General features: G+C 39.8%; 1 protein-coding gene across 1 annotated transcript in view; it reads left to right on the top strand.

The window, feature by feature from the left end:
• The window catches only part of LOC109463700, a 3,828-nt gene extending 1,001 nt beyond the window's left edge, over positions 1-2,827 (top strand). The window contains exons 2-5 of the mRNA XM_019760585.1: positions 81-548; positions 861-977; positions 1,372-1,480; positions 2,455-2,827. Of these exons, the coding sequence (XP_019616144.1) occupies positions 81-548; positions 861-977; positions 1,372-1,480; positions 2,455-2,827 (1,067 nt within the window). The remainder of the gene's footprint in view (positions 1-80; positions 549-860; positions 978-1,371; positions 1,481-2,454) is intronic.
• Positions 2,828-12,349: the final 9,522 nt, after the last annotated feature.

The following is a 12,349-nucleotide window of genomic DNA, read 5'->3' on the forward strand; positions in this document are numbered from 1 at the left end:
CGCTTCCCCCTCACAAAGAACATTCAAGTATGTATGAATGGCTTACCTCACAGATTCTTTTTTTCCTTCGTGGACAACAGCACCGATCACCAGGCGGACAACAGTACCGACAACCGTGATCACGACCACAGTTACCTGGACATTGAGAACAACCATACCGACCACAGAACCCTGGACATTGAGAACAACCATACCGACCACAGAACCCTGGACATTGAGAACTACCATACCGACCACAGAACCTAAACCGACAATACCAACCACTGCATTTACAACAATGCGGACTACGGTACCTGGAGCAACAACCCAGTTTACTACAATTAAAACAACAAAAATACCGACAACTGTACGGCCTGCATCGGAAACAACAATCAAACAAACAGCTGTACCACCTGGAGCATCCACTGCTTCTGAAACATCAGGTACACCGACCAATGCACCTGATACAAGGACAGTGGACCTTCATGATAAAACCACAAAAGGGAAAACGTCTGAGAGGACACATTCAATCACTTTGCCGCCGGCTTCTTCACCAAAAGGAAACGAAGGTTCATGAATTTGTTTGTTTGTCTTGTGAAGAATTAAAGTGTGGTTTCTGTGGCATTTATGGAAAATAAATCAATATAAATACATACATACAATACAATACAAAAATCAACGTTGAGTTCATGGTATTTCATAGCTGACAGGTATTCTTTTTTAATATTTAAACGTTGAAAAACCGATCATCATTTGTGTGTTTCTCTCGTCTTTTTGTAACTAGCTTTGGGACAACATATTATTTGCAACAGATTTATTATTATCATAATCATCATGTTACTCATTCTGCAATTTTAATCTAACAATCCTTGTATTATTAGGATGCCTAGATGACCTGTATCGCTGCAAAGGAGGAGGGAAGTGTATCGACTACAAACAGGTTTGCGACGGTACTCCGGACTGCCCCGGGGAAGACGATGAAAACATATTCTGTAAAGGTGAGACATGACAACAGTGTTCAGATTTACCTCCACGGTCAACCCCATGGAGAAATGGAATCACAGGGCATAGACAATCAGAGTTAAATACGTCATACACGTTATATATATATATGGTCCATGCTGGCTGTATTCATTGATGGAAAATTAAAGTCTCCCCAACACACACACATATGCTGACAAGATACTAAGTAATATTGAACTGAAAGACTAAAAAGTCTATAGTAAAAAATCACGCTTTAGTCATGAAGCTCATTGGTACTATCAATAAAGACCTTTTCTATTTGAATGTCTACTTTCTTTCAGAAATAGCAAAAAAATCCCTTTTCATAACAACAGCATATTTTCTTCATTTGTATGTGAACACAATTTAACAGTTATTACTTTTTTCCAGACACTAGTATTCCTGTAGTCCCCATCGTTGCTGGTGTGGCATCTGTTGTGGCCCTCTGTGTCATTGTTGCAGGAACAGTGTTCTTCGTCAAAAAACGTAAAACTAAAAGGTATGTATTCAGTACAACAAGTTCAAACGTTTAGTAGGTATATTTCTGTAACCGTTTGAAAAATTCCCCTCTAACAATCAGAGTTTAGTCTCGCAAGGATGGTAAAATTTTCTTCTTATTATATTTCAGTCCATACCATGGTATGGATGAAATATATTGTGTTCTCTCATGTTTGTTCTCCTCCTCCTTCTCCTTCTCCTCCTGCCACACAGTCAAAGGGATTCAACTCCGCCATCATCCAGCCAAATGACTTGAAATTTGGCATGGAGGTAGAGTGGGCCAATACCCCCAGGCGTTTTTTCATTTTTTTGATACATGCCTTTGAAATTTTTATGAAGGTTTTTTTGGGCATTTTTCGCCAAAAAAAAATGGATTTTTGGATCCTGAGCCCTGGTTTTACAACCAAATGATCTGAAATTCGGTATAAGGGTACCTTAAACATGTGTCTACAGAATAGCAGTCACATATTTGGCATACATCACTTCCAAATGACTCATTTGGGGGACTTTAGTGATATTTTCAGCAAAAAAAGGGCCAAAAGTGCTATACCCGTTCCATGTTCTATCTAAAGAATGGCCCGTTCCATCTGCCGTTGGCCATGGAACACGTGTTCCATTGCGGGTTACCTGGGCTAACATTGCACGTAAGTCGTGCGTAATGACCCACACATTCAATTTTATGTGCCTAAGACCTTCAAAATGTATCAAAGCTCATCATTGTTAGTATTTGCATACCTGTAATAAGATTAGTAAAGCTTTCGAGATTCAATGTGCTTGTTCTTACATCTTTGTTCTCAATTACATAACTACTATATAATTCATTTATTTGAGAATCTTTGCCAGTTTTACACTGGGGTAAGTTTGGAATGGTCCACTCTTGCGTGGGAGGGAGATGGACTGAAATATGCTGTATTTGCTCCCAAGCAAATGTCGGCCTCTCTAGTTAATAACACTTTAATACTGTCCCAATCACAGATCACAGGCCACAAGACAGGCGGTGAACGTGGATAGGGTAAGGAGGAAAGATGACCCTCCTGCCAACCCCCCTGCCAACCCGCGAGACTCCCACATCTACGCTGCAATAAATCCTCAAGACATGGACAACAACCTCACGGTCATCTCCGAGACGCCAGACAGATCAAACCCCCGACCTGACAGACGTCAAAACAACACCAGGAACATCCTCCAGGCCCCCAGAGACTCTAACTACGCAACTCCGGAAGACGTGGGAGGTACCGTCTACGAAAACATACCCAACGAGTCGCCGTACCAAGCTCTGAATCCTGACACCATGGAAAACGCGGCTGCAACGTACACAAGTCGGTCGGAGTTAGCAAATAAGAAGTAAACTGACGGCGGTCACATCTGTTGTACAATTGAGGCTCTGACAGCTTTTTATTTCCGTAACGCGTAAAATAATGGTAAACCAGACAGTTGATTTTTGTGTAAGACAAATGAAGACTATCCTAATACTGAGGTCACCTTTCCAAACCGGGGCCGGCCGGGCTGTTTCGATTAACGAAAAATCAACAATTTGTATCAATAATATATGCAAATAGTTTCCACGAGTATTTTTTTTTTTCAACTTTTTCGTGCTTTGTCGTCTTTCATATCATACTTTTCGTTCCGTAAAACTGCCTGGCCGGGCGCCGGTTTGGAAATGTTAACGCAGCATAAGAATGCCCTCAGTACGACCAATGTGACTTGTGCCCAAACCTGCCTAGGTAAATCAACGCTTGTTGGCTGCTCAATTCAGAAGAAAGAGCGCCTGAGGGACCTTCAGTAAGGGACGAGGCTCTCGTCAAGTACCATTAGTTCTGTTAACTCTGAGTTATGACTGCTTCTGCAGACTTTAAACTGATCTGTGCTCTGGGAACTCGGCCCTTTCCAATTAACCCACATAGATATCGGTTTATTCACAGAGAAATCAGCCAGTACGAGAACCCTTTCTTTACCATAGATATAAATCATTTTAGTTATTCTATACTCTGTTTCAATGTCCCTTTATGTTTGTAATTTGCAGTTAGTATGCGGGCATGAATTTGCAATAAACTTCATCATTATTGTGTGAACTATCGGACAATAAGTTGGGTCGAAAAGTAGCCAAATTCTACTCTATGATGAACTTATTTTTGTCATACTAAGGCCAAAACAATTTATTGTCTTGGTTCGCCGCTTCATTTTTTCTCAACATCCCCAATAGCTGAAGAAAGCCTTTGTTTATTGAGGTTATCTTATACATATATATGATGCCACATATCACATCCATATAGTGTTGATAGCGAGTCTACATATTATCATACAGTTTACGCAATGCATATGCCTATACTTTGTCATCTATACATATTCATATACTATGTTGTGCATGGGTTGTATCTTTATTGTATCGTTGTGCCATACATGTATACCGATGCTAGGTAAATTCCTCACCCTACGTCCTAACACGCATTAAACTTTATCCATAATCCATTGATAGTTCAAACCAAATGAACACCAGAGAAATATGTTTGTACTTCATCTATGGCAAATGTCATTTAGGATAATATTGATTGTACATTATTTACAAACATTACACTCTGTCTTTATTGACAAATCCTTGCACTTTTGTCAATCGTAAGTTACATAGTTACCCCAAATGACAGATAAATGTGGTTCTGTTCTTGATATATAATGATATTAGTTGATGACCCAGGTCATGTTCTATATCTCACAGTTGTGTACTTCAGGAGAGCAATAATCATTATAGGAACCGCTGGTGACGTCACTGGGGAATGTCAGGGGACCCGTTAACGGATTTCCAATTTTTGAGACCGTCAGAAAAAGAGATTAAAAGGCCGGTGTGAAAATGAGAAGAAGGACTATACTAGGAAGATATTTTTGTTTACCAAAGAAAAACATTGTTTTTGCTCAGTTTCTTCTTCTTCTCCAAACAGTGACCTCTGACCTGGACAATGACCTGAACCAGACCGTCTCTCACCATGGTAACTGGTGTCGGGGTACATAATGTTGCAATTTTATAGTAGGAGGGATTTAGACTCCTGTCACCATATATGTGAATGTGTTTGAGTAAGAATTAACAGAGCAGACCATATGCGAAGGTAAACATTAATATACATTTGCTTTGCAAATGTTACCTTTCTAGTTAACTCTTCATGAAAGGTTTGAATAAGCTATTTGACGTTTAGATTTGAAGAAATGGCACGAAAACAAAACTCCCACCCACAAATCTATCATATGCATGTTCCAGATTTGTCGATACTGTCAATCGGTAAATGATTAATCATACAATTATTGATGACTCCTGCTGGTGTGTTATGCCGCAGGGTGGTTCTAACGGTGGAAATATGGGGCGTTCCTGTTGTTAAACCTCAGTTAGACTTGTGTCATTTTTGTACAGGTGCATCAAAGTAATGTTATGTACATTCTGAGGTGTTAAATTGAGGATCCAGGAAGACCAACTGCGTGTCTGAAGTTTAAAGATTGTGACTAAACAAACAAAAACATTGTGGATTTGTCGAAAAAAAACAGAGACCCGTCAACGTTACAACGGTGCTGAAGTATGCGTCAAAACTACATGTTGTATTTGGAGAGTTTAGCAATGTAACCACATATCAAATCAATAGCTGGTAGGAAGAAGCAACTGGTAAAATCAATCTGCACGTTACCGCTGATGAAATGATACACGAAACTGTCCAATCTAGCATTTTCAAGGCCAACCACCTAGTCAAGCTCCTAGTGCACAGAGAACAGCCAACGTCTACTGAGCGTTGACGCCTCTGTCTTCATCTGTGTGACAAAACGTTAACGTTACATCTCCGATTGCATTCTTAGCATTAGATTGTCTACATAGCATGTTGCAAATCTTCATGGTTTTTCAAGGCTTTTATAGGGCTGTTACCGTGTTTAGGCTTTTATGTATCACTGTTGGATTTCCAGGTTTAATCGAGTTGAAGAATCGTGTTTTTATAGCACCATGCTGCAAATGGAATCCAGCATGCGATTTTTAAAACCAATGACTTGATATCGTAGAACATCTCAGATGGTATTTCCAATAATTATGGGTTCACCACACCACGAAGTGGGTGTGGTGAAACCATATTGCTTTTTCTGGTGTTTCTTCTCCTTCTCCTTCTCCTCCTCCTCCTTCTTCTCCTGCCATTTTTTAAATGGATTCAGCTTCTTCATTTTAGGGCCTAAGGTCCTGAAATTTGGTATGGAGGTACAGTGGGCAAATACCCCTAGGCGTTTTTTAAATTTTTGTGATACAGGCTTTTAGAATGGTTTTATTTGAGTTTTTTGGCTGTGTTATAGCAAATGTATTACTGTGTTAGTGTGCCGTGTTTACCACGTTTGGGCATGAGTCATCACAATGGAATGCAGGGCATCAACCAATAGGCATGCAGCTTTCCTCTATACTTCTTGCTGATTGGCTGTTGGGATTTAACTTGATTAACACCTGCACAGAGCATTTCCACCTGCACAGAGCATTTCTTGCTGATTGGCTGTTGGGATTTAACTTGATTAACACCTGCACAGAGCATTTCCATACTGACAGTATGTCTGTATTCAAGTGTTTTGGTAGGTATTTCAAGCTTTCCTGCTCCAGCATTGGAATGCGGGGCATGAATGTTATTTTTATTTTGAAAATCAACAGTTTGCATTATGCAATTAAAAATCCTAACCAATAAAGTAGGGAATAGCTATCCAACTGTTGTTTTAGTCGTATGTTACTTCATATTACTGTTATATCAATGTAAATCATTGTTTTCCCTTGTGTTTCTCATTCTTTCCCTGCCATGTCGTAAAATGTGGTGAACCCATCGCTGTATTTGCTCCAAAGCAAATATTAGCCTTTCTAGTTTAGATTTTAAACTGCGCAAAGACATGTGAGGGTAAATTGGAGCATAGCCAAAAGTGTAAAATTGGAAAATAACTAGAAATGCCGACATTTGCTTTGGAGCAAACGCAGCAGATGGCTTCACCACAATTTTACGACATAACAGGGAAATAAGGAGAAACACAAGGGAAAATAATGCTTAGCATTAATATAACAATAGTACGAAGTGACATAAAACTAAGAATACAACAGTTGGATAGTTATCACCTACATAATTGGTTATGATTTTTATTTGCATAGTGCAAACTGTTTCAAGATTTAAAAAAAAAAGCTTTTATGTACTGCATTCCAATGCTGGAGCAGGAACACTTGAATGAAGTACATACTGTCAATATGGTAGGGCTTGGTGCCGGTGCTAATGCAGTTACCCCAATTAAATCCCAGCAGCCAATCAGCACGAAGTGGTGTGGTGAAGCCATAAAAATGAATCCCTTCAGTTCCAAAGAGAGTTGCTAGAAGGCCCAGACGTATATCTTTGTACAGCTATATACATGCGCCAATGTAATCGTGACCATAGCTTGTTCAAAGCTGCCAGTGGGGCCCCAAATCCAATAGTTTATTTGGAAAGTCAAGACCCAGCCACACATTAAATTTCGTAACAAACTATCCACGGTTTCTTGAGTTATGCTGTTCAACCACAAATACCATTACAGGCACACGCTGCCGTCATATGTTACCCGATTGGAAAACCATGCTGAAATGCCACTTTGTACTCATTCATTCATCACTAGTGACAATGATGCATGTTATCGTTAGATGACAACGGAAAACATATCAATCTCCCTTACTGTTACCTCTGACTGAACGTAATTAATGTAACGTGTCTTATTTCAGTCGGTGGCTGCCAAGAAGACACACATTAAAACGACATAACAAGATGAGACACCGCACAAGAGATACACACACTACGTTATATCTCCTAGAAGGATGGGAATTAGAGTGAGAAAGAAAACAGCTGCCTACCGGTACGAGCATTACGTCTGGCGATTTTCCCAGAGAGAAACGCAAATTTAAGTGAGCAGTTTGGTAAATCTACCATCTATCCAGTACTTATGTACGAACATCAACAGGATTTCTGGATCAAGATGGCTTCAAGATGCCTACATAACATGTGGCAAGTACAGCTATAGAATCTTCGGTTGCTGAAGGAACGTACTTCGTCTAACACCTGTTGGATCAAGTGCAGAAACGGCCGATTGCGTTACGTAGCTTGCAATTGTGGCATAGACAAATGAGAGGAGGTTCCGAGGCCTAGTCTCTCAATAAATGCATTATAGGATCAAAGAACGTAGAGGTAAGATCGGACACGCATACAGTATCTGTCTAACATGCTTTCCGGGTTAATTTGACTAGACTGTTGGGTCAGGGACGATGTTCCGAATTAAAGAAACCAATCATCAACCTGCGTCTGTAAGCTAAAAAGGCTGGTAAGAGGACAACGCTAGCACGCACTGGTCACAAAATATTTCATATTGTACGTCTATACCCTAGTGTACATCCAATTGCTCGATATGTATATATAAATCATGTGAACTCATGAGCGCTATCGTTCGATTGCAATAAACATCCAACCACAAGCATTATATCTTACAGAATGGCGTTGAAGAAAACCGCAAAACCCACCATGAAAATCACTTCCTAAAATGGATAATGTACTCAAACAAATATATCGTAGGTCCTCGTACCATTTGTTATGTGGTGGAATTGTCAAGCAGACTGAGGCAGAAACAACAGCCGGCATGGATCTAAGACAATCTTACGATCAAGATTAAGACACTTACCTGTTGATGATGCGCAAGAGCAACTGAAGACTCGTCTAATGTCTCTACTCAACAAGACCCGGGTGGTCTTCATCAGCTGATGGTACAGGGCAATCGGAGCTTCCGATAACCACGTCTGCCTCCGACACCGCACCGCTTTATCGACTGAATCCACCCGGTATTTCTTCAAGAGCCACGTCACTGAACAGCCGAGGGCGGGACTACTTAGAGTAAAGGGGAGCTAAAAGATACTTTTTTGAGATCGATCTATCATACGGCCAGACCTGAAGGAAGATTTACCTGTATCTGCCACATCCAACGCTAGCTTCATTATTCTTTTGCGCTATCTGACAAAACTCTGAGCTGATTCTATCTCTACAGTGGAAAAATACTATACTTGAGAGGGCTTTGGGATGATGAATCGGCTAGAGGTTCATTCTTTGAAATCTTACTGACGTCCTGACCATCGCTCAAAGTTTGTAAGGCCACACCGATTTAATTTTATGGATGACATCCTCTGAAGACCCCCAAACTAGTGCGCGCGGGCGAAAAAATAAAAATCCGGCCAAAAATAAAAATGCTACAAAACCACAGGAATGAAAACCTGGTATTGTGAATTTGGCGCATTACATAGCGACGTATACGACAGGCCGACATGCTGGATTTTTGCGGAATATATGAATTGACACTGCTGTACGTATGTACTTTCTTGAGTCTTGGAGCTTCGGTAGCCTGGCTGCCGTCAACCAGAGTTATCACCACCATGCACTACCCAGGCCTAAAGCCAGGCCAGAGCCTTGGAATACGTGATTCTTTTTTTTTTTTTTTTGTAGATCGGGCAAAAATCAATGCGCGCGCGGATGTCATCCATAAAATTAAATCGGTGTGGCCTAAACGTGGCTTAAGCTTAGGGATGTTCTTTTCATTGTTTCCTCACTGGCAAAAGCGACTAACATCAAATCATTTTTTACAAGATGATCACGTTTGGAGATTGATTCTTGTTTAAGACATTGTATGACTACTCTAATCAGAAATTGTTCGTGCCGATTTAGAAAATTAATTTAAATAGATGTTCTTTAATCCATCATTAATAGTCTCTGAGATGTTCCCTTGCTTTTAAAATACATGCTGCACGAGTATATTAACTTCATAATAGCCACCATCGTCGTATATCATATTATAACTTCAAATTTCCTACTAATGCATATATGAACTCAAGGTATTGTTGTCTAAATTTCACCATAATAGCATGTAAGGTCTTCATAAGATGCTTTCAAGCAAGGACATTGCTTCAAAGTTTGTACTGAGTTTATTCCACGTCAAGAGCATCAATATGCCACTTATAATAAAATTTACGACGTAACGTTACCTAATGAGAAGAACTTCTTCCCCCAAAGACATCATTATCTGCTGTATACAATTTGTCTCTCAAAGGATGTTAATGAGATATTATTCATCTCAGTCGGCTACAGGACTGTAAGGGTTTTGAACCACACCAACCGGGATGGACCCATGCTCTCATGGATAAGTGCGGTGAATTTTAAATGTACCTCTCGGTGTGAGGGGTCTTCAAACTCCGAGTCAAGGTCGAAAATTTGTGTCTTTCCCGGGGACATAACACTGGACCCTGTCCAGAGTTCATTTACAAGACGCTTATTTACAAGTGAACGCTTCTGACATTTAGAAGACCTTTACAACACCTTCACGGGACCTTTACAAGAGCAAGAAAAGGATATGCGAGTTCCTCCGCGCGGTTGACATATTTGAGGATCCATCAACTACGTTCTGGTGAAAGGTTCCGGCGTAGTCAATACATGAGATCTTAACATATCACATCCCATCCTCGCTCCTGGTCGTTCAAAAGGTTGTCAAACAGGCTACTCCATATCTTCCGGGCACAGACAGATATAGTTGTAGATAGCAGATAGTAGTTGGCATTTGGCGGCCTTGAGGTTATGGCTGTTGACTCGAAATCTATTCTAAAGTTGTTTTTTTGCTCAAATCCCTGACAGGCCCCAATGTAGTGCCATCGGGAAAGATACAAATTTTCAACCTCTAGTCGGTTAGGTTTTTAAGACCCCCTCACCGAGTACATTCAAAATTCACGGCACTTATCCATAAGAGCATGGGTCCATCTCGGTTCGTGTGGTTCAAAACCCTCACAGTCCCGACTGAGATTAATAATATCTCATCAATATCCTTTGAGATACAATGTATACAGCAGGTAATGATGCCCGTTGGGAGATGTCTACTCATTAGGTAACGTTACGTCGTAAATTTTGTCATAAATGGCACATTGACGCTCTAATACGTTTCCAAACAAAATGAATAAATAGGTGGGTTTATGAACCTTTACCATACAGCCATGTCCAGAGGAGGGGCTAAATAAAAATTTGACCAAATACAGTCTTTCTAAAACATGTGTTAACTGAAAATAAGTAAAGGAAATAGCCAAAGCAAGCTCGAAAAGCGCTGATGATGATATGCCTAAGCCATTCTATAAACCGTTTTCACACACGTGTATACACAAGCAAACAGACAGACAGTCATTGATAAAAAGACAAGGTAAATATTAATAGTATACACGGCAGTGGTGCCTGTATAAAAGAGGTCAATGCCCTCAAGATAAAGTACAGCTGTTCTGATAGTAAAGACACGAAAGTTTACCAGAGGTCGAAACGTAAAATATGACCTATTTTTTTGCATCGCCATTGGTCCCATCTGGCATATAAGTAACGATCTAGCCAGTAAAGTTATCAGGAAATACGACAGCAATGGTCACAAACCTGCGCATTTATTGCTTGTCTCAAGAATTTCGAAATGATACGGCCATAACTCAAACGAACTCACCACATAATAATTATGCTTCATCGAGGTTGATTGATTCGTGAGGGCAAAAACCTCCACGAAAACCATTCCACTGAAACTGATTTTCTGTCCCAATTTTACTGCAAAAATGTACAATTACTATATATCTAAAGTAATAACACAAAGTATAACAGGCCTTGCGGTTTGTTTAAAAAAGGAGAGAATCAATTTGTGTGTTTTTCACTGTTCTAAATTAATACTCAGAATGTGTAGATAATTTTTAATGGCCCACATCGATCCTACAAGTAAGACCACAATAGCACACCCGTGTTACAACATTATCGCCTCGGTACACTCTGTTGCTTTTCAAAAGTCGTGCCGACAGAGAAATTTAATTACCCACTCAATCACAAGGACCGCACAGGCCTATTAGCAAGGCATGGATTTGCATCTTGAAATCACCTCCGTGAAATATGTATCAGATGGCCGTACGTTATTGATCCTTAAGGGCACACGGTGTCAACCTTAATTACCACGTGTCAACCCTTAAGAAAAATAGTTCAGTTTTTTTCCCTCATTCCTTTACATTTTATTCGTACGGAGACTTACTTAGATCTAACGAACAGTAGTGTAAAATGTAGTTAGGCGTCATATACTTGTGATTTGTAACATAGTCTTACAGTATGCCGTACATCTAAACTGTAATTTCCAACATAAAGATTTGAATTGACCCAAATTTTCAACTGTACAACACCAGTCTTTGTCAAGGAATGAGCAATGGAAAATGCCATTTAAATTTACGGCATAGATGACGTCTACCAACACAGATGAAATTCCCAGATACTCTCACAGTAAACCTAAGGAAAAAGTGGAACAAAGTATAACATCAGTTAGTGAATGAATGAAGATTATTTATTGTACAATTTGGACCACTGGGCTAAGCACAGGTCACAAGATTACAATCATATACATATACAATACATTAAATACATATACATACGAGTATAACTGTAAAATGTGTATATAAACGTCTAATGTATTCTAGTCTTTTCAACTTCCTCTCGCCTCCTGTATGAGGCTGTATGAGAAGTTAAATCAAAGGCTAACAGGAATATAATTTTTTCTTTACTTGTCAAGGATCTAAAGTTTGGAAATTTACTTAAAACATGACCGAATAGTATGTTTATCGTTGTTATATAAAGGACAATCTATGGTAAAATGAACTTCGTCCGCTACTCTACCTAGACTACAAAATTCGCAGAGTCTTTGACACAACACAGACCTATATTGAGGGACACTGTATGTCTAGTATCCTGACCTATATCATCTCGGTATCAACCCTCCTGTCCTGTATGTAAACGATGACAGACGACGCGAAGCGGGGACTTTATTGCGTCCCTTTGCA

Source organism: Branchiostoma belcheri, unplaced genomic scaffold (genome assembly GCF_001625305.1).
Source record: "Branchiostoma belcheri isolate BF01 breed outbred unplaced genomic scaffold, Haploidv18h27 scaffold1, whole genome shotgun sequence".
Lineage (NCBI taxonomy): Eukaryota > Metazoa > Chordata > Leptocardii > Amphioxiformes > Branchiostomatidae > Branchiostoma > Branchiostoma belcheri.